This window comes from Eurosta solidaginis, chromosome 3 (assembly GCF_040869045.1).
Source record: "Eurosta solidaginis isolate ZX-2024a chromosome 3, ASM4086904v1, whole genome shotgun sequence".
NCBI classification, from domain to species: Eukaryota; Metazoa; Arthropoda; class Insecta; order Diptera; family Tephritidae; genus Eurosta; species Eurosta solidaginis.
Window position 1 is genome coordinate 272,049,151 of NC_090321.1, and position 24,123 is coordinate 272,073,273.

General features: G+C 36.8%; 1 protein-coding gene across 1 annotated transcript; it reads left to right on the forward strand.

Annotated features, from left to right (window-relative positions):
* Positions 1–1,921: 1,921 nt before the first annotated feature.
* On the forward strand, positions 1,922–22,403 carry LOC137247171 (23 kDa integral membrane protein-like). The gene is made up of 4 exons (XM_067778263.1): positions 1,922–2,194; positions 21,541–21,732; positions 21,812–21,976; positions 22,080–22,403. Exons 1-4 carry the CDS (start codon positions 2,135–2,137, stop codon positions 22,356–22,358), a joined length of 696 nt encoding a protein of 231 aa, XP_067634364.1. The 5' UTR covers positions 1,922–2,134; the 3' UTR covers positions 22,359–22,403.
* Positions 22,404–24,123: the final 1,720 nt, after the last annotated feature.

A 24,123-nucleotide genomic window follows, 5' to 3' on the forward strand; every position in this document is an offset into this window, starting at 1 on the left:
GGTACCGGTATTTGGCAGCAGAGAAAGCGGTCTCACCCTTCTATGAGTTAAGATGGTCATCTGTAGGAAACCGTATTTGGAAGCGGGGGAAGGAAGAGATCTCCTCTCCATCTAATTTCTTAGCTCTGCGGGCTTTGCCGGGATATTTAAATCCAGACCAAACGACATACAGTCAACTCTTCTCCATGTCGTCAAAATCTTACTTGAAATCAACAAAAAGATGGTGCTTGTCGATTCTTTTATTGTGCGTCTTCGGCAGGAATTGGAGTATAGTAAAAATCTAGGCGATTTTAGATTAAACCGGTCTGGGGCCAGAATGATATTTTACAGCTATGCACTGGGGCGACTATATTTTGCCTAAGAGTTGATCCATGCTTTTTACCAACTCTTCGGTATATTACCATTCTGCCTCTGTCATAGTCGGGTGGCGGAATGCATATTTTGTCGTCAGGAATCTCGAGAAATTTTCTGTCCATAACTTTAACACTAAGTCGCCATTATTATTGGGAATTTTTCCCGCTCTTAAGTCCAAGCTTCATTCAACGCATTTCTGGAAGAATTTTCGGGTGTTATTTTTATCAGTCAGCTAGTGAAGCTCATCGCACTCACACCGTTCGTTCTCACTTTTATTTCTCTTAACTTGCATCTGTGTCTCTTCTTTTCGCGCCACGGTAACTCTCACATACACTGTGCTTGACACTGCAGGCAGCGCTGTTTTTTCTGAGGCGATCCCAAATTCTCATCATATCAGTAGATTTTCTGGGTTCACTGGAGCCCTATTATGTATGCAGTGGCGGTATGTAATGAGTGAGAAATGCTCCCCCGATGATCAGAGACATTGGCAGATGGCAACTAACTGGGGTAGTAATCTCAGCTGTATCTTTCTTAAGCAGCTCCGCGATGACATTGCATCCACTTTGTTCGCTGTCAGAGACGAGCGCATCTAGTCTGTTACAAAGTAACAAAGTCCGAATCTTTAATTTAACCTCGTGTGCACGCATCCAGGTCACTGGGATAACAACTTCAACCTATACAAGTCTATGTATTATCAATCTATATCTACGCTTACTAAGTAAATGGGCTCAATAGATCAATTATCTATTTTCGGCAAATATCGCTAAAAGTAGGAATTTGTTATCTTCTAATGACAAAAGTTGATCCCACAATTTCGCTGTGTTAAAAACCTGCTAATATTGGTGTACATATTAGGGATGTTACGATGTTCAAAGTTCCAATTGTTCTGAACCCCCGTCTCCGATTTCAATGCCAAATACTTTAAATCGGAATTGAAAATTTTTGAGCATGCTAACTGCAGTTAAATTTTGCTGTTAATTTTTTTAAATCTCATTTCCAGCATGGCTTCGTCGCTGACAGATCAACAGTTTCTTACCTTGTCGTCGTTAGCGAATATTGTATTGCGAGAAAGCTGTTGCCAAACCTCTAGATCCCGATAGGAATAGACGAACGAGGCAACTGAGAGTATAAAAGCGGTGTAGTTCAAGTGATGTGGATAGTTTGATTTTAACACGCTATAAGTGAAGTACCCGAAAACTTTTAAGCTGTGAAAATATACTACCATAGTGGTGCTGTTAATGAAGAGCATTTATATGCAGAACATTTGAGTTAATTATTCCACAGTTCAGGGACTCGAACAGAGGTCGCAGGATTATCGAGAATTTCTTGACATTAGTTGACCCTAACATACAACTTGATGGGTTTAACTTGTATTATGCTGCTTATGCTGAAGCTTTAAAATTTGATTCCGACTTTTGTTCTGAAAAATTTACTTCCCCAACATCCCTAGTTAAAACATATATACATATATGCTCATTATTATAAAGGTGGACAATATATTTATGTATATTTTTTTATCTAGTCGATTAATATACTATGTATGCCTAGCAAAGATATTAAAGCTATGATTTATTGATATCATTTTGTGTGAAGTTTTGAGCAATAAAAGTTTTTTTGGTTACATTGAATTCAGTTATTTGAATAAGAGCTAAGCGGCCGTTACGAAAATCGAAATTAATAATAATGTCTTAGTTTGAACACAAAAGCGCACAAAATATCATAAATAAATCAAACAAAAATTTTATTTATTAATTAAAATAAATTTAAAAATAAATAAAATATGGATTGCTGCGAGTTTTTCGTAAAATATTTACTATATTTTTTTAATTTGTTAACAGTGGTAAGCTAAGCATATGCATTGATCTAGTACCTATACATTAAGCCTTTCGGAACACAATAAATTATGGTCTAAAAATAAGCTGTGTGAGATTTCAAGCGATTTCGACAAGTCTTAGCTCTGGTTTTTCAGTGCGAGTTTAAACTCCAGATTAAGTTGACCCTGCCACGTCGCCCGCTTAAGCTGAGATCAGCAGCAACATTTTATGTTATCGAACAAAGTGGCAAAGTTAAGTTCTGGTCACATTTTACTGGGGTTTAAACTCGTACTAAAAACTTCGACTTAGAACTGCCACGTTGCAGTTGAAAATTTTTAAAACCATATGCATTCAGGTGTGCAGAAGTTTATTTGTTAATAGTTTACTACGTGAAAAAACTCACAGATTCAGATTATGAAGATAAAAATAAGACAAATTGTATTGCGTTTGAGATTTCAACAAATTATCGACATAAAAAAAATAAAAAACGCCTATTTCGCATTCAAAAAATCTACAGCTTTTGAAAATGAACTGTGAAAACGATTTCCACCTCATTAAATATCTTCTTTTACTCCAACATCACGCCATATAACAGTTTTCAATCAGTCCAACAGCTATATTTAGCTATATTTAGACTTATGCAAGACATAGAGAATAATTCAGAATGACATGTTGCTGTCGTTGTAGCGATAAAGACACTCCCGGAATGTTTTGGGGAGTGTTATCGATGATAAGGGTCCTTTGCCATCCTAGGCCGCCCCACCCCCTAGTTCCATGGGTTGCCACGGGTAGGTGAAGTTGGCAGTTTGGTTGGAGAAGCTAAAAAAGCTGGCAAAAATTTCAAAGAGTTGCGCTCCACAACCCCTTGAATCATTCGTTTTGGTATTTTAGTCGTCTCTTACGACAGGAATACCTGCCGCGAGTATATTGTAACGAATTTACTTCAATTCCGCTTATTTCAAATCTTCTACTAAGGTTCGAATCACTAAACTGTTGAATAAATAACTCCACTTTTCAATAATGCAAAATGGCCTTTATTAAAGTACAATAACACTACTATTGCCCGACAGATAGCATACTTAATTCAAACTGATTCCCGCGCCTCTACTGTTGTCGCCTTTTATACTGTCTGGTTTCCTCGTTGCATACTTCTAGGCTTTTCCATTCCAGAACTTACTAGTTAGTTATCAGCTACAAAATCATCAGCCACAACTACGTTTATAGCTTCTCATATGCGCGTGAGTAATACTTGCACAAATTATTGCCCTCTCTTGTTAGCACCTCAGATAAGATAATAAAAAAAAAAAAAAAAAAAAAAAGCAATATGGGCAATCCCCGATTATTAAAAATCATACAAACAGACAAAATTGGTTAATTCGTTGTAGTTCTATAAATAGAACGAAAACAGCAACAAAAACCAAAGTTTCTTTGAAAACCGCCGTACCAAGCATAGCTTTAACACATAATTGCATACGAAGTATGCAATGTGTAAAAGATTAAAATATGCAAAAAGAAGGCAATTGGGAAAGACTTCACAACAGGCATGACGTAGCTGAATGCGTTTACAACCATTTCAACTATCGTAGGGGTGCGAGTTCGACTCCCACTCCCGGGAGAAAAGGCTTTGAAGAGATTTACAAGGTATAATCGAAACAGCTGTCGCCTTGTCCGTCCTGATGTCACGTTGTTTAAATTTTTCCCAAATTATTAAATAAATTATAAAATTAAAAAATTGCTTCAAATAAATGTTTTCATACATTTAAAAAAAAAAAAAAAAAAAAAAAAAGCAATATGGGCAATCCCCGATTATTAAAAATCATACAAACAGACAAAATTGGTTAATTCGTTGTAGTTCTATAAATAGAACGAAAACAGCAACAAAAACCAAAGTTTCTTTGAAAACCGCCGTACCAAGCATAGCTTTAACACATAATTGCATACGAAGTATGCAATGTGTAAAAGATTAAAATATGCAAAAAGAAGGCAATTGGGAAAGACTTCACAACAGGCATGACGTAGCTGAATGCGTTTACAACCATTTCAACTATCGTAGGGGTGCGAGTTCGACTCCCACTCCCGGGAGAAAAGGCTTTGAAGAGATTTACAAGGTATAATCGAAACAGCTGTCGCCTTGTCCGTCCTGATGTCACGTTGTTTAAATTTTTCCCAAATTATTAGATATATGCATGTGTTTGTGCATTGCTTCTCCGCTGCGTGTACGTACATATGTGTAGACATAATGATTGAATTATTGATGTGTATCAAGTCACTGCTTAGCATCGGCTTAAAGATAGTATCCCTTAATGCTGCTAATATTCGTTACAATATTCTAAGTGGTAGAGTGGTCACTAGATATCTCCGCTACGGCCTAAATGATCGAAGTGGTGCACCGATTTGCGATGATAAAAATAAGTGGAGCCCAGCGCACAACAAGGGAAGGTACTCAATTCTGCTAGGATATCGGTGTCGGCAGGAGCTGCAGCGTCTTTCAGGCAAAGGTAGCCGCTACCAAAGTTGCGCTTGATGGGGTGCTATCTGCCGCGGAAATTTAACATTTATTCATCAGGCGGTTGTCATAGAGCTGGGTTCAACACTGTGATAGAAATACTTTTTAATACAAATTATTTAGGTGTCAGGTGATTAGTTGCTGACTGTAAGCGCATAATGTACCATATCCACAACAGGTCCACCCTTGTTGAAATTGCAAGTTTCCTTGGACTCTCGCTAGAGGATAATGATGAAAATTTTTGAGTGTTCGCACCTATTGGATGAGGCGAAGCACTGCTACAACAACAACAGCTGCAACAACTAACAGGTCTTTATCGCTACAACAACAGCAATTACCAATCATCCAGTCACATTATACCCAGATGTGTTTTGCCTTTGCTCAGACGAGCCGAAAATATTTCAGTCAGTACGTATTTGACTCTTCTGAGGAAATGGCCAAGATGTTTACCTTATTTGTAATCAGTAAAATAGTATGTATCACCATTAAGGAATGTGGTAACGAGACGAACTAAACAAAGCGTCTGAGCTGTCCTTTTATTGGGTAGTGACCACCCAGCCTGAACTAACCCAACTCCTCATTAAGGAGAGAAACGAAATGCTGATCAAATATATTCGTGTAGATACCCAGAAATCTATGTATCTGAGAGGAAAATTATTGATGTAGCCCATGAAGATGTACGGCATACATAAACTCAGCCGTTTATAATACATGTTACTTATGCTCGGTAAACGCCAATATCGAAGTTATTTACCCAATATGCGCACTCCACTCTCACACAATTTCGATCTGGATAAGTTGAGAATAATACGTAACACATATATTCTTCTGGACTTCCGGTCCATGATGACAATTTGTTAGTGATAGCCTCTAGTTATTGGATGGACCGAAGTACTGCTTTAAGAAGAAGAAGCTGCTACAACCCTAGCTAGTACTGAGATTCAGAACAAGCTTGTGAGCTTTGGAAGACGAAAATCATTTTTCTTAGTCGTTTGTGATAGTTGGCTAAGGGCTAATAGAGCAAATATTTGGATGTTCAACCTAAATAAATAAATGCAAGGCGTGATAACCTCCGACAAGCTTTAGACCGAACTTCTCTTCCAATTTGCGTCGGTGTCCTTTTTAATATTTCCTACAAATTGTCGAGGCGGGACTTAGCTATGTATGTTTTATGCCAACTCTAAACGACATCTGCAAGGCAGATGAGTTTTCACTGAGAAGCTTTTCATGGCAGAAATGCAATCGAAGTGCTTGCCAAATCACTGCCGAGGGACGATCCGCTTAGAAAAACTTTCTTCTAGTTGAAAAAACCTGTTTATAAAATTTTGATATAGTTTTGTCCGGGCGTAGGCCCAGGATCATCGGTGTGGTAGGCGGAGCACGCTACCACCACACCACGGCTGTTGCATGTTCAAGAACTTAATTCTTTTAGAGGCACCCTTATTTGATAATTCAAAGCAATTGCAAACGCACCTAAATGCCGAAACATGCTTCATAGATAAAAAATGTATTAGATATAATTCAAAAGGGTACATATTTACAGACAAAGTATGTATGGACTGTTTTTCTATCCCAGTCGGGAATTTGGCTAACCACAAATAGATTTAAAGTTGACTACCTCGCACCCAGTACTGTTTGAAAAGTTGACTACTTTATATGAAACTATCTGACTATTTTTACATGGCGATGGCCTAGAAGGTAGCCAGCTGTGCTTTCTTCTGCATGACTTCCAGCTGACTACAAGACAACTTTTTAAGGTCAATTAAAAGTCAACTATTTTGGGAAAATTTTTCGTTCGCTTGTTTGACTTGCTTTTAAGCCAATTATGTTACTATAAATTTTAGTTAGCTTTTTAAAATAGATTTCTAGTCAGACAGCTTTGATATGGCTTTTAGCTGACTACTTCGGCATAGCTTAAAGTCTACTAGTTTTAATTAACTTATGGTGAAACCTCTTTTTATAGCTTTTGGCAGATTTTATTGCTACCCAACCTTAAAAAAAGTACTATAAGCTTTTTAATAACAATTTCTACATTTATTTTTTATAAATTTAAAATATTGTGGAAACATTCATAACGAAAGTAATAAATATTAACAAACAATAAAATTAGTACAGTTTAACAATAAAAAAAAAAATAATAAAACGCTCAATTAACGGTTATATTCTACAATTACATTTATGTTTCATTTTTATTATTAATATGAATGGCATGGAAATGGCGTTTTTTAATAACTTTCATAGCAGTCCGTAAAGAAGTTTCGGGATTTTCTGTAGATACTGAACGAATTGCGTCTGGTGAAAAATAAATTTTACTTAATGAGCTCAAGAACATAAAAACTAATAATCATTAATACCTCAAGTAATTTATTAATTGCCTTTAAGTGTTTCAAATAAGTGCTTAAAATCTTTTAGGCGTTTTTACCGTGCACTCCGTGTATATTAATTAAAATATGACGTCTTTGGATATTACTTCCACCAACGTTTTTGAAAGCCGGCCCTTAATAAGGGATTTCATAACTAAAATGTCACGGTAAAAAAAAATATGCTTACATAAATAGCTCGGTTTCCCTCCACTATGGCACTATTAAGACGGTCCATCTCATCCACGTTTTTAATTGGGAAAGCTTTTCTGACATCGTCATTGCCGTTTTCCTGTCGCAAAAGCCTTTCTGACAACACTTTCTGAGTTGCCAAAGCTTCCATAGTAACTACGTTTTGCGAGACTTCAGTATCTAAAACGATACACAAACAACACATAATTATTTTAACAACAGCAATTTTTACCTTTCAGTTCCTTTAGTATTTCTGTCAAATGCTGAAATTTCTCTTCAAAAACCGTCCTCAGATTAGAGCAATTTCGGCAAGGATTGGTCTCGATGTAGTCTAAAAAATAACATTTTAAATAACATTTTATTATGTTATACCTACATAAGTATGTACATATAATTATAACTATAATTATACTCACATGGGGTAGGTAAGCTTTGGTTTGCATTAAAGTGTTGCATTTTATATATCCTTCAGACAATATTTGTTAGTGATGTTATTTAATGTTTATTTTCAAGTATTTGTTTTTTTTTCTTGAGTAGCTATTTATGTAACTACATATGTATATTAATATAAATTTGTAACGATTTTATTTAGTATAGATTCATTTTTGTTATTTAAAAAATTTCATTTGGTTATTTTAATTTTTTATTTTATATACGATTACTAGCTTTACCAGGCGCATGTTGTAACGCCCGAGATCGAATGGATGTTGCGTTATTTTTTCTGTTTTGTTTGTTGATAATTTAATTTATTGTTCTGTAAATTGAATTGAATTTTGTACGCATATTTGGTGAAATTTTCTGTTAAAACATTTTATTCTTGTATCTTATTGTATCTTATTTTATATTATCGTATTGCTTTTACCGCTGATGATTGTTGCTTTGATTACATTCCGAAGAAGCATGACTGGTGAGCCAATTTTCAAAGTTGATATATGCACAGGCATTCCTTTTGGTTCTAAGGAGTATAGGAATTCATTTGGATAATTCACAATTTTATCTTCATCTGTAACTGTGTCGATCGATTTATATTTCGTCACTTCACCAGGAAATTGATTTTGAAAGCGATCATTGATTTTGTTAACATGATCATTTTTGGGAGCTAAGATAGTTCTTTCGCATAGCCAAAAAACAAAAACATTTAAATTTAAAATTCTTAATTTTGAAATATGAAAAACTTTCGTCTTGATCGAAGGAACCTCGAGCCAAAATTTGGTGATGATCGAAGTATAGCAAACACGTTTTCATAGGGAACACACACCCAGAATTTGATTTTTATAGAAGATGTAGATAGACTGAAGCTAAACAATTTTTTTTAAAAGCGCCAGATTACTAAACGTCCAAAAGGCATAACAGCTAAACTCAACAATGCAGTCAAACTTTAGGTTTAAAATAACTTAAGTTTGTACGCCAGCCATAGTTTTTCCCCATTCCACATTTTACTGGAGGTTTTAGGGCTTAACGTCACATAGCTCTTTATCAATTTTAATTATCCTACCATTACGACATCCAGATATATGCAGTATAATATATTCCATTTGTATGGAAGGTGCCACGTCCCCTTTTTCCCAATTCCATATTTTCTTGGTGGTGTTAAGGATTGACCTCAAATAACTCCTTACTGAATTTCAAAGTTCTGGCATGTATACCTTCAAAGTTATGCAGTACCAAAGATTCCATTTGAATGGGAGGTTCCACGCCCCCTTTTTCCCAATTCCGCATTTTCTTGGTGGTGTTAGGGATTGACCTCATATAACTCCTTACTGAATTTCAATGTTCTGGCATGTATACCTTCAAAGGTATGCAATACCAAAGATTCCATTTGTATGGGAGGTGCCACGCCCCTTTTATATATCGAAATTATTTTTAGCTAAAACCTTCCCGTTGATAGAAGGAACCCATAACCAAAATTTGGTGTTGATTTATGTGTGGGAAATACGTTTCCATAGCGAACACACAAACACAGAATTTGATTTATATATATATATGGCTAAACCGATTTGGGATTTCAAAATCAACTAACCATCATCTCTCCTTCCTGTATCTTTCCTAATAATTTAATGGCAATCTGTCGAGCCGTTCTTGAGTTATGGAGTGACAATCAAAATGTACACTTCTTTTTATATATATAGATTTTAGTTACATCCATGTAATAAGGACAGCAGGAGAACTTCTTCGTTATAAAGCAGTCCGATAAGTTTACATTCTAATTGGAAGTTTAGTTATCTAATTGGAAGTTTTCTTCATCCCCAACATTAGTAGGGGTGTCGATTAAGCAGGTACCCGTCATTTCTAAGGAGTTAAATGGTTCCGTGAAAAAGGGGTGAATATATTTTAACTTTTGACCTACAACGACTCCCGTTCCGCTGGCATCGAAACCCGTAATTACTATAGGAATGAAAGGCCGAATCGCGCAGAAGTTGTTGGGACTCACAGCAGTGAAAAAAAAAATGCTTAGTTGTGAGACTAAAAATAGTTCCGCATTTTTCCTTAAACTTAATTTGTATTTCGGCTGTAACAAAGTTTTCGTGTTGAACTCTTTCAAAAAATTGCTCAAGAATTTTGGACGGTTTTTTAACATAGCTTTGCAAAACTTGTAAATAGTTCTCAAATGGATAACCAGAGAAACTAGTTAATGGTCCAAATACCTTAACGCAATTACTTAAGTATAGTAAACCGTGGACATTATAAAAAATACTGTCTTGTCCGAAAATTACTAAAAAGTTTGATCATAACTTGAGCGTTATCGGCATTCTTTTGATAAGTCCTAGGGCAGCAAAGAAAAACAGAAACAGTGAAGTAATAAAAACTCATGGTAAAAATCTACATGTACATAGTTTTTTAAAATCAAAACTCCTGTATATAAAAGGAATTGGCGATATTCAGTTATTTTCCAAATCGCCAACTCCTCAAATCCCCTGGGTAAACGAATAAATTCTTTGGGAATATATTTTCGCAAGGACTTTAGATGATTAGATATTTTTTCTTTTTCCCCATTTGTGATATTATAATTTGTTTTGTTGTTTATTAAACGCATCAACATCTTCCTCATAACGCCTAAATCTAAAAGATGCATTGGGTCAAGTGGTACTTGAGAAACCATCGCCAAGTTGATTAAATGGAGAGGAGTTTTATTTTTATCGAGTTGTTTTTGATGATGACTCAAGTATTTTCGACAATTAAAGTCATTGTCAAAAATAAGGTCCCCAGACTCTGTGGCATAAGTCAGAACCGTGCTAATTTTTTCCCCAACCTGGTTGCATTTTATGCAACCATGACTAGACACATGGCTAACTATGCCACATATTAACGCCTTTGCGGGAGCATCGCAAATAATTGCTCTTACACTGAAAGGAACAACCTTATCTCGGACAACTACTCCAGTTTCAAATAAACTCTTTAGTTATTGTATAAGTTCCGATAAAAATTCATTTACATCTAATGGTTTCTTTGTACCAATATAAACACCAACTGGAAACACTGACTTCGGACACATTAGCAATTTTAACCAGAATTGGCCACAACTGAGTTCTGGAATTTTTAAACAGTGGTAGACCGTCAATATTAATGTCTGCTAGAAGTTGTTCTATATTGTTTGCGATAGCCAAGACTACGCAATTTGTTTAATAGCCCGAAATGGAAATATACTCCATAAGATATTTTACGCAACTGAAGTTTTTCTCGACTTATACTAAACGATTTTGCACTCAAGGGTACGTTTAAATTCTCCCCCACTAAAATCGCTAGAAGGTCTTCAAGGTATTCTCTAGCAGGCCTATGTAAAAAATACCAATCTGTTATCTTATCCCTTAATAATTTTTTTGGTTCACTCAAATTTCAAATTTTCATAACCGTCACCGTTTTGTTTTTGCACATGTGCACTATTTGACTTCTGTAATTTTTGAACATATACTTCTCTTTCTTGCTTAAACAGCCTTCGTAGGTTTCTCCTGCTGCACCCCCTCATGATTCACAATATTAACAATTTATTATTTATACGATTATATCTTTATTAACTTTTATTTAATTTTATATTGCAATTATTGAATATTTTCATTCACCAAATTTTTTATTTTTATTTTTTTTTTTGAAGTTCTTGAGAGTTAACGCATTGAGAACTAATTCTCAAAGCTAACAAAAGCAGAGTCATGATACAAAAAAGAAGGTAGTTCCACTCAAAATTTTTTGATTTATTTGGGGATTTTTGCAGAAGCGTTGCGATACCGTTACTGTTTAAAGCGAAATTGTGGTTTTTTGTGATGGAAATTTCCTTTAGGATGAAAACGCAATGGTCATCTCAGACAATAATAATATGCTTTAGCACGATTTATGTGTTTATATATCGATTGAGAATAAAGGAAAACATGCAATTTTATTGAAAAATAGTGGATAATGACTCATACATTGGTTGATGACTCATATCTTTATGGCAGCTTGACCCGTAGACAGAAACAAAAAATACACAAAAAATCCTGTTGTTCTAGCATTTCCCTATTATCATGCCTCTACAGTGGATATTTCTCAAGGCATGTTGGAAAAAAGTGTACCTCCAAAGTCTGCACATCTATGTCAATACTAAAAGGGCACAGAATGTGTATAGGCGGGGCTGCCCCAAGGTGACCCCTGGTACAACAGGCATAAACACTCTCAAAACTAGTGGCTAACCTGCAGAGCTACAGGGTAATGTTCTTCCTAAAAAATGGTTTGACAATTCCCTCCTAAAGCGCAACGCTTGAATTATGCAATAAATAAAAAATAAAAAATGTGGACTTGTAGCCAATTTATCAAGAAATTTCGGTGTCGGTTTATAAGGACCTCCTTTGAGCAACCTACTCACAAACGTGTATGTTTGTCAAAATGTTTTGAGCAAACGTACTGACACTTAAGAAAGCTATATTCCCTTGCTTTGCATACTTCGATCCATGTTTCTTCCACCAAAACAATTTTCAGGAGGTCGAAAAACTTATTAAAAACCTTCTTTTCTAGGCTGATATTTTGTATTAAAATATTTCCAAGACTCATTTTTTTCTTTTCTATTTAAAATAACTATGAAAGTAATTTAGTCGTCTTCGTTAAAATGAAATCCATCAAAATTAGAAATATTCGTAAAATTTTTCAATCTGGTAGCTTGTTTTTGGTGATATTGTCATTGTCCCCGCAAGTCAAGTGGCTAATGTCACACTAAATGGAACTACATCCATTTTTTGTGTCATGAGCAGAGTAGTTCTTTTATAAACTGTTTTTTTCTGCATTATTTTATGGTTAGCTAAAAGTCTGCCTGTATAGAATTGCAAAACGAGAAGAATTTTATTCTCCTATTATTTACTTCTGAATGACTATGTAGTTAACTAAAAATCAACATAGAAAAATTTATAAGAGGTGATAAATTTTATTTTCGATTGGCGTACTTCTGCATGACTTTTGGCTAACTAAAAGTCAGCCTAAAAAACTAACCAGCTAGAGTTGCCTAGAAGTCAGCTTGGAAAAATCAAAGGAAATTATTTCTACCTGTTTGATTTCTGCATTACTTTAGGGTTAGCTATAAACCAAGCTAGCTAAATTGCCTTAAAGTTATTTTTCTGTTAGGCTGGCCAAAAAAGTCCCGATAATATCCCAGAGCTATATATTCAAAATAATAATAGTATTCATACAGTGGCTACAAATACATGTGAGCTAGAGATGTAACGAATTCGAATTCGGGTATTAGGAAAGAAAATATTCAAATCGAACTTTTAAAATAACATTAAAAACAAAAAAACTATTCTGCAGCGAATCGCACTAGTTCTGAACTAGCGCAAAACTAAGTCATTAAGACACAGTTCTAGTTTCAACTCTGATCCCTTTAAGTGCTTTTAACTGACACTTTTAACAATGCGATGTTCTACGAAATGGCAATTGTCCCCCTTTGCAGACGTTTTAAACGTGTTCTTAACTGGTCCAGTCGTAGGTTTTTCTGAAAGTGCCGCTGCTTTTCAGTAATTATTTTAAATTCGTATAGCTCAGACTTGCTATAAGTGTGGGCACCAACTGTCCCGCTCTGCATCCGATTAGCACTAGTACGGTGGTAGGTCATTAAGAACGAAACTGGTGCTTTTTCGTGACTTTTTTCCATTTCCGCTCCAGGGTATATAATGATACAAGTTTTTTTCATTATTATACTCAGTTGAGCAGAGCTCACAGAGTATACTCAGTTGAGCAGAGCTCACAGAGTATATTAAGTTTGATTGGATAACGGTTGGTTGTACCTATATAAAGGAATCGAGATAGATATAGACTTCCATATATCAAAATAATCAGGATCGAAAAAAAATTTTATTGAGCCATGCCCGTCCGTCCGTCCGTTAACACGATAACTTGAGTAAATTTTGAGGTATCTTGATGAAATTTGGCATGTAGGTTCCTGAGCACTCATCTCAGATCGCTATTTAAAATGAACGATATCGGACTATAACCATGCCCACTTTTTCGATATCGAAAATTTCGAAAAACCGAAAAAGTGCGATTATTCATTACAAAAGACAGCTAAAGCGACGAAACTTGGTAGGTGGGTTGAACTTTTGTCGCAGAATAGAAAATTAGTAAAAATCTGGACAATGGGCGTTGCACCGCCCACTTTTAAAAGAAGGTAATTTAAAACTTTTGAAAGCTGTAATTTGGCAGTCGTTGAAGATATCATGATGAAATTTGGCAGAAACGTTACTCCTATTACTATATGTACGCTTAATAAAAATTAGCAAAATCGGAGAAGGACCACGCCCTCTTTTAAAAAAAAAATTTTTTTAAAGTAAAATTTTAACAAAAAATTTAATATCTTTACAGTATATAAGTAAATTATGTCAACATTCAACTCCAGTAATGATATGGTGCAACAAAATACAAAAATAAGAGAAAATTTCAAAATGGGCGTGGCTCCGCCCTTTTTCATTTAATTTGTCTAGGATACTTTTAACGCCATAAGTCGAACAAAAATTAACCAATCCTTTTGAAATTTGGTAGGGGCATAGATTTTATGACGTTAACTGTTTCCTGTGAAAATGGGCGAAATCGGTTGATGCCACGCCCGGCTTTTATACACAGTCGTCCGTCTGTCTTTCCGCATGGCCTTTAACACGATAACTTACTTACTTGAACTCACTTTATCTTGGTATGAAAAATGAACGAAATCCGACTATGACCACGCCCACTTTTTCGATATCGAAAATTACGAAAAATGAAAAAATGCCATAATTCTATACCAAATACGAAAAAAGGGATGAAACATGGTAAGGTAATTGGATTGTTTTATTGACGCGAAATATAACTTTAGAAAAAACTTTATAAAATGGTTGTGACACCTACCATATTAAGTAGAAGAAAATGAAAAAGTTCTGCAGGGCGAAATAAAAAACCCTTAAAATCTTGGCAGGTATTACATATATAAATAAATTAGCGGTATCCAACAGATGTTCTGGGTCACCCTGACCCACATTTTCGTCGATATCTGGAAAACGCCTTCACACCACTCCCGTTTAAAACTCTCATTAATACCTTTAATTTGATACCCATATCGTACAAACTCATTCTAGAGTCACCCCTGGTCCACCTTTATGGCGATATCTCGAAAAGGCGACCACCTATAGAACGAAGGCCCACTCCCTTTTAAAAATACTCATTAACACCTTTCATTTGATACCCATATCGTACAAAAAAAGTCTAGAGTCACCCCTGGTCCACCTTTATGGCGATATCTCGAAAAGGCGTCCACCTATAGAACTAAGCCCCACGCCCTTATAAAATACTCATTAACACCTTTCATTTGATACCCATATCGTACAAACATATTCTAAAGTCACCCCTGGTCCACCTTTATGGCGATATCTCGAAAAGGCGAACACCTATAGAACGAAGGCCCACTCCCTTTTAAAAATACTCATTAACACCTTTCATTTGATACCCATATCGTACAAACAAAGTCTAGAGTAACCCCTGGTCCACCTTTATTGCGATACCTCGAAACGGCGTCTACCTATGGAAATAAGGATTACTCCCTTTTAAAATACTCATTAACACCTTTCTTTTGATACCCATATTGTACAAACAAATTCTAGGGTCACCCCTGCTCCACCTTTATGGCGATATCTCGAAACGGCGTCCACCTATGGAACTAAGGATTACTCCCTTTTAAAATATTCATTAACACCTTTCTTTTGATACTATATTGTACAAACAAATTCTAGGGTCACCCCTGGTCCACCTTTATGGCGATATCTCGAAACGGCGTCCACCTATGGAACTAAGGATTACTCCCTTTTAAATACTTATTAGCACCTTTCTTTTGATACCCATATCGTACAAACACATTCTAGAGTCACCCCTGGTCCACCTTTATGGCGATATTTCGAAACGGCATCCACCTATAGAACTAAGGCCCACTCCTTTTTAAAATACTCATTAACACCATTCGTTTGATGCCCATATTGTACAAACATATTCTAGGGTCACCCCTGGTCCACCTTTGTGGCGATATCTAGAAACGGCGTCCACCTATGGAACAAAGGATTACTCCCTTTTAAAATACTCATTAACACCTTTCATTTGATACCCATATCGTACAAACGCATTCTAGAGTCAACCCTGATCCACCTTTATGGCTATATCCCTAAATGGCGTCCACCTATAGAACTATGGCCCACTCCCTCATAAAATACTATTTAATGCCTTTCATTTGATACACATTCCAGGGTTTCTCTCGGTTCATTTTCCTACATGGTTATTTTCCCTTATGTTGTCACCATAGCTCTCAACTGAGTATGTAATGTTCGGTTACACCCGAACTTAACCTTCCTTACTTGTTTTTCTATAATCAATAGCACAAACGTGGCAGCGAAATTTAGTAAACGAATTTAGCGAATCATTCTCTAATGCACACGTAAGTATTCGCAAATTCAAGCGAGCATAACTCAATTTTCTTGTACGAGTACATACAAATTTTTGTTTTTAAATAAATTGCAGTTATCAGTTATCAAAGTGGTAAATAGATAAGAATTTGGTATACTTTACACAGAACAAGTTGACTCATCGTTTGTTAATTTATAATAGAAATCTGTTTTGTATACTGAGCAGTGATTCATTAAATATGTACTAAAAGAAATGAATGGCCACTTCATAACGAACACGGTACACACGACTCCTTAATCAAAATAATGCCAATCCTTAAAGGCAAGATAGGCCCATAGTTTGTATCGAGGAATGTTATAAGACTTGCAAAGTTGACCTAAAAGCTTTGGAACTATATTGCTACGGACTGAATTGCGTATGGAGTGTGCTTTTCCACACATTCAGCGTGCGTCCTTTAATTAGTTGTAACGAACAGATGCCAAATGCACGCTGAACTAGTTCCGCGCCCATAGTCTCTCGAGAGCGGAGCAGTTGGTATACCTCTGTGCCTCGTCAAAAGGATATATGTATCTAAACTTTATCTAAATTTGGCTAATAACATGTGAAAACGGTTACAGTCCCGACGAGCTATACAATTCTTAGCTTTCATAGAACGGAACACAATTTTCAGCAAATTTTAAGATTAATAGCAATGATTATTAGAAGGGACTACTTGAGGTATTCACTCTGCACTGGACCGTTCAAAGCGGATAATACTGGATTATATTACCACGCCATATGCAATCTTCCGATGGTGGGGAATAGATCACCTACCAACATCAAAATACTTAAGAAACAACTTAATCCCTCGTTAATAGTAATCGTTTGGCAAATTCTCTGTGTGTATTTCAGCCATGAAAATGTTCTCAGCAAAAATTCACGTTCTTTGCAGATGCTGTTCGGAGTCAGAGTACAAGATGTACGCCACTTCAGCCTGTAATAATCTAAAAGTGAGATTTTTTGTGTGAATTGCTCGCAATTTCCGAATCCTGTCCTTCCATCTAGCTAAGGTTTAGAAACCAAGCATGTTCCTTGCTTGCAGTATTTGACCAACTTTGTTTGCTGAATATTTGAGTTTTGATAGGAGCATATATAGATGCACAGAGACAGGCCGAAAGCTGAACCCAGAAGTAGCTAGAAATTACATGTTAGAGAATCATACCGTAAATTGTTTTGAAATACACGCCCGTAAAGGGAAGAGATATAAGGTGATGGCCAGGGTATTACTCGTCGTTATCTTGATCTATCTTAATAAGTTTTTCCCTGGAGCTTTTGCCACTATCATATAATTTTATTTGGAAATGGGGCTAGTCGATTAACAGAGACCTCGCCTGGACTGAATGTGTGCTGTTGGCAAATACCACACGTTTTCCAGGAACCATTAGACCATTACTATTACTGACGGCAACTAATTTCAGCATATATGTATGTAAGTAAGTGATAAGGGTTATCATGCGCCCTTATCATACTTGTAGATATTTTGCAGAATTGCGCTTAAGTCTAGGTTGTCCGCGGTTAATTCACTTCTGACTAATTTTATATCTCCCAAACTGATTAGACAGACAACCATATATGCACCAAATGCTACGTCCTCTTTCGCCAGCTCATAGTTCTTTTATTTCTTATGACCGGGAACCCAGTATATGTGTGTACCTGCTCGCCCCTGCTGGAGTTCACTCTAATGCTTACTCGCACTAGGACACTTTTTAATGAAGTGCTATGTGAGGACATCGTGGTGTGGTGTAAGCGTTCTCCGCCTACCACACCAAAGGTCCTGGTTTCAAGACCCGGACAAAGCAATATAAAAAATTTATAAAAAAGTTTTTCTAAGCAGGTTCGGCCCTCGGCAGTGCTTTGGCTAACACTCCGAGTGTGTTTCTTCCACGAAAAGCTTCTCAGTGAAACATGTAAGTCCTCCCAATTTGTAGAATAATTTAAAAAGGAGCACGACGCAAACAGGAAGAGAAGCTCGCAAAGTATTTATTATGTGAGATTATCGCCTTGATGGCCGTCTGGCTCTCAATATATATACTGACGCAATTGAAGCTTAAGCACGCTTCTTCCAGTATTTGTGCTGCATTCGTCACGGCTCAATTTTCTGCTTTCTCTTCCTATAATTTGAAACCAGCAGTATACGCGTCTATAATATCATCTGCCAATTTCGGACCCTTTCACCAACTCCATCTTTATTGTGGCTCCAAGATATATTTCGAAGCTTAATGTTAATGGGGTTATGTTCGGCCTGTGTTAAATGATGCCATACTACTGTACCCCTACGATCTGCTCTCAAGCGACTACTGTCTGGTATGATCCATATTTCGTGCTTATTCTGTACGGTAACCATTCCTAGCTTAGCCCTGGTCCAATTCAACATTTCTAAAATTAAGTGCAAATCCTACGATAGTAGACTTACAAAGTTAGTCATAAGTGGACACTGCGTTCTAGCGTCACATGCTTTTAAGTTAGGGCTTTTCAGGTACATAAGCTGTAGGAGGAAAGAGCTGCAGGAAGAAACGGTTGACCACGTTACGTGTTGCCACGGTCAAGGCTCCAGCTACTAGGGGCGGCAGAGTCTCCTGATCTCGAGGCAGCTATTAAACTATGTCCTAGAAATTTCTAGACTTTCCTAGACGACGGTGCTATTTTCAATCTATATGAGGTCTTCAGACAAGGTGACTCTGTTTCGTGCGATTTCTTTAATAAAATAATACTGGAGAAGAAAACTCTAGAGCGTACAATTACTGGCATATGCTGATGATATTGACAGCATTGATGCACCGTGAGTTCTGCATTCTCTGGATTAGATAGATGGAAAAAATGGATCTTACTGTAAATGAAGAAAAGATGAAGTACTTGCTGTTATTCAACAAAGAATCGGTCCATTCGCGCTTTGGCAGCAATAACACTTTTGGGGGATTTAAATTCTAAACTGTGAGGTATTTCGTCTATCTGGAAATCAGCATTAAAAGTCAGCTTAGAAATCAAATGGAGAAAAACTCTTGCAAACAAGTGCTACTTTGGACTGAGAAGGCAATTGAAATGTTAAGTCTTTGGGTCGAAGACGCTCCGCCCAAGAAAGTATTTCAGTCAACACCGCAGTTTGGAAGGCTAGGAAAGAGGAAACCTCCAATGAGTTGGGAGAGGTATGTAAGAGAAAACTTGACCTCCCTTCGTGCTCCCAATTTGTGTCCGTTATCGCGAAACAGGGATAGCTGGCGTGTCTTGTTAGGAAACGGCCAAAATGTATTAGGAGGTTAAGCGCCAATTAATGATGATGATGAGGTCTTTATTGACCGGCCAGTTCAACCAAGCCTAACCTAGTCCAATTCGATACCATTTATTTCCTACTAAACAGGGATACATCTGTCTTATCTCCGCTGACAGGAATGTCGGCGTAAGATGCCCTGACATGTACGTACCGAAGCGCCACTTATGATTACTGAAACAACGTCTCCGTGCGCTTTTACTGGTCGCGTATCGAGTAGTCCACAGAAGTTATGATGATACCCCGCCATTAGGCGTACAGCTGTTTACTGTTTTCACATAATCACCATTGCAAAGTAATCTTCGAGCAGTTTAGCATGTAGCCATTCTAATTTTTTAAGGCTGAATTTATTTAATCGAATAGAGACTGTCCATGATTGCCCCTCCGGAAACATTGTTACAAGCCTCCTCAATGTCCATCAAAATACATAGAGCATCTTTTCCTAAATTGTCTTAAATTCTCTCAGTCCGTAGTTCGATACGATAGCATGACACTTTTAATACACCCCCAAAAATATCGGGAAGGCTATCAAAAGACGCGTTTTGGTCTCAGAATCGTGAATCCGGAAATGGAAATTTAACATTTTGCGCCTGTGAAGAGATATTTTCAAAAGAAATTGCAAATTTTCATGTGGCTATTGTAATGCTGTTAGGTTAGGTTGAACTGGCCGGTTTATGAGGACCTCACATAGACTGAATGAGTCCATGGTGTTACCAGAAGTCTATATTAACGACCAAATTGAAAAACCTTATCAAAAACCAGGACCTATTTTATAAAATAACTCCGCCCTCTTGGCAAATACTAGAAGCTTTCTAGGACTTAAGCCACTTGCTACTTCTAGATCTGACAGCTGTATCATTTCAAATAGCTGGAGTCTTAGCATGGAAAGCGCAGGTTACGAGCACAAAACCAAGCCTAATTTAAAGGCATGTGACGCCAGAATGCAGTGTCCATTCAGAATACCCGTCATGAGTATACAGTCCTCTCTTTTTAATTACAGAAGCTCTTTTGTTAGTCTAGGGTTGTAAGACCTACACATAATCTTCGACACTTTAGAGCCTCGCGCTTGAACCCACGCCTTTCCCGCTTCGTCTTTCATGTGCACTTCTAGCCTTGTCTTAATCTCGCCCAATCTAATTGGTACGTATACGGAGCATGCTTCAAGGGATGCGCCCTTTTTAGCTAGTTGATCTGCTTTTCATTCCCATCTATTCCCATGTGCGCTGGGACCCAATATAGATGTCTGCTTCTCGTTGTCCCGATTCTTTCCAGAGACTGCTTACACTCTAACACACTTTTAGATACTGTTATATGCGAGATTATTGCCTTAATTTCTGCATATAAAAGTCAACACGGCTACAGTTTAAGCTATTATCTTCCAGTGTTTCTACTGCTTTGCTTACGGCTAATACTTCCGCTTGGAAAACGCTACAGTGATCTGGCAGCTTGTAGGATCTGTTTATTTCTGGATCAGCACAGTATACCGCAGACCCTACTCCTTCCACTACTTTCGAACCATCTGTGTACACGTGTATCGCCTCGTCCGTCATTTTAGCACCCTTGCGCCAACCATCCACCTCTAATGTGGCTTTAAGATCTCCCTCGAAGCGCAGATAGGGAATAATGTGGCGAAAAATTTTGTGTACAGGGGATTTCGCATGGATTTAATTTTGATCCCACCCCATTGGTGGACCAGCAAGGGTAATTTTTTATAAGCGCGGCCGAAGAACAATGGTCGACTGCTAATACGAGTCCAATCGGCAGAGGTGCCAAACGACGCGTGTTGACATCAGTATAAATAAGCCGAAGACGGAAAATAAAAAAATTAACTCGTTCAAAATATATTACCGAAAGGTCCACCAATGTGATGGGATAAAAATGAAATTCATGCAAAATCCCTTTGTACACAAAATTTGTTTCAGTGCACAACAACACTACAAAAACCACGAGAAAATTGCCAACTTCAACTGCAAATATCTTCGGACAGAGATACAAAATTTTTCTTTTCTGCCTTCGGATATTTGTTGTCGAGTCAATACGCGTCTTTTGCCACCTCTCCCGACGCGTATTAGCAATGGACCCCTGTTCCAGACTTTTACCATATTTTTTTATCATTTCAATTTTAACTAATTTCAGATAGTTGGCATCTTACTCATCGTTCTTGGTAGCGTTATTTTGGCTGGGATGGGCGATTTGAAATCCGTCAATAATGCTGTCAATGTCGACATAATACCGATAATTATTATAGTTTTGGGTGCTATAATATTTATTGTATCGTTCTTTGGTTGCTTTGGTGCCATCAAGGAGATCAATTGGTGTGTATTGATGGTGAGTGAATAATTGTTTTATTTAAATCTATAAAAATAACGTGAAATAACATAAATATTACTTTTTTCATTATATTCAGTACACAATATTCGTATTCATTCTAATGTGTCTGCAAATTGCGCTTGTCGTTTGGGTGTTCGTGCGCAAGAATGAGTTCTTAAACTCGATGACTTCGATTGTTAAAAATGCATATAATAATAAAAATGATCAAGCAGATAGCCCAATGAATATTATTCAAATAACTGTAAGTGCCTTCAAATATTTTCTTAACTTGAATTTTTATTTGTTTTTTTTTTTAATGAATATTTTGTTCAAGTGTTTTATTTAAATTTTTTTTTTATTTTTAGTTTAAATGTTGCGGCTACAATAATTATACGGATTACAGTAGCACTGGTGTGCCCGCATCTTGCTGTGGTTACACTGGTCAGAGTACCTCATGCCCTTCGTCAATCTATACGACGAGGAAAGGTTGTGAAACGGCATTTTATAACTTTTGGAATGACAATTTACGTTATGTTCGATATGGTGGTATTATTGTTATCGTTATCGAATTTTTCGCATTCATAGCAGCATGCGGATTATCTGGTTGTATACGAAGTAATAGATTTAAAGAATTGATTAAGTGAAAAATGTTTGAATAAAGACGAGAAAAAATATAAACTAAAATTCCAAAAAATATTTTAAACTTCTGAGGGACGACGGAACTTGACGATGAATGGAAACATTTTATATGAATTAAGCGGGGACTGCCCTCATTGCATGATTCAATCACAAGATATTTGCTCGGCTGACAAATTTTTTGACAATTGCAGCCATTTTGACCCAAAACGAGTTGACATTCGTTAATTGTGTTGTTTCTTTGCGATTTTTCGAAAAATATTAGTAGTAGAAATAGGAAGCAATCAGTTTACAAATATCCGTTAAGTACTGAACTGCTATTTTCTTAAAACAATTTTTTTTAATTTTATGATGAATTTATAACTATGCCATGATATGGCCGAACATAGGTAAGTTTATGAAAATACGGACACTAAGGAATCGTACACTTTCGTAAACCTATGAACATACGAAACCTAAACGAATTCGAAATTCATCGTTCAACGATAAAAACTACTAAAGGTACTTTTCTACTACAATTTTCGCTGAAGGGGATATAATTATTCCCTGTTTTCCTTACTACGTAAAAGCAACCCATCCAGATTTTTAAATTTGGGAGTGTCAAAGCTCTGTCATCATTGGAGAACAAACCGCTAGTAATTGAATCATGTATTATAATGTATAAATGTATGAAAACATTTATTTGAAGCAATTTTTTAATTTATAATTATTTAATAATTTGGGAAAAACTTAAACAACCTGACATCAGTACCAACAAGGCGACGGTTTCGATTATTCCTTGTAAATCTCTTTAAAGCCTTTTCTCACGGAAACATTTTTTTCCCAAATTATTAAAAAAAGGAAACAATTTTTTGATTGCAACGGTTCGCTGTAGTCTTAGCAAAGCTGTTCGACTTGTGTTCGGAAATAGTATCGGGCTAGTCAGGAGCACTATAGTGATTGGGGTTTGATAGAGATTTCGCCGCCTATTACAGTTCGCTCACAGGCAAAGTATTCCAACATATCTGAAAATACCCCGCAGAGTAGGTGACCGACGTGGATAACTCATTTTGTGACAAACTAGAAAATACCTGTGATCACTATGCACGACATGACAATCATGCCAAGTGGTGAAAGAAAGAATCATTGCCTTATGGTATTTAGAATCCAATATGTAACATCTCTTTTAGGGTCGAACGAATTTGCCGCAGCTCTAAACAAGGTTATCTATGGTACCAGGTTCCAGAATAATAAGATACACCAAGCTAATTGGTTGTCTTTTGATCAAAGAACAGAAAACTAAATTGATCGCATCGTGATCAGTGGCAGGCATATCACCAGTGTCCTGGCTGTACGCACTCTACAAGGTTCGTATGTCTATTAGGGGCATCAACTTGCGACATCCAAGATACGCATTCGCCTCTGTGCAGCAAAGAAAGTGATACAAGGAAGGAGAGTCTGCCGTTTTTAGAGACAGGCAGCTTATTACTCTCCACACGGCTCTCACATCTGCCCACCGAAAGCAAATATGTAACCTAGTTGTGTAAGCTTGTTTGCCACCTACTTCATGCCACCGCTGCGAACATTATAGTATTCCAACGAGCGCGGGAAAATAGCTGGTACGAAAAGGAATGTGAAGCCACCTAAGGCAAGAAGGACGCTGTCTTCAAGACTACACTGCGTATGGCAGCACCAACGCGTGGTATTTAAGAGCGTCATTGTGATACAAAGAGGAAAGAGAGATCTAGTTACTGCAAGTAGCTTTAGAGGCTGGATGATACAAATAATGCATGT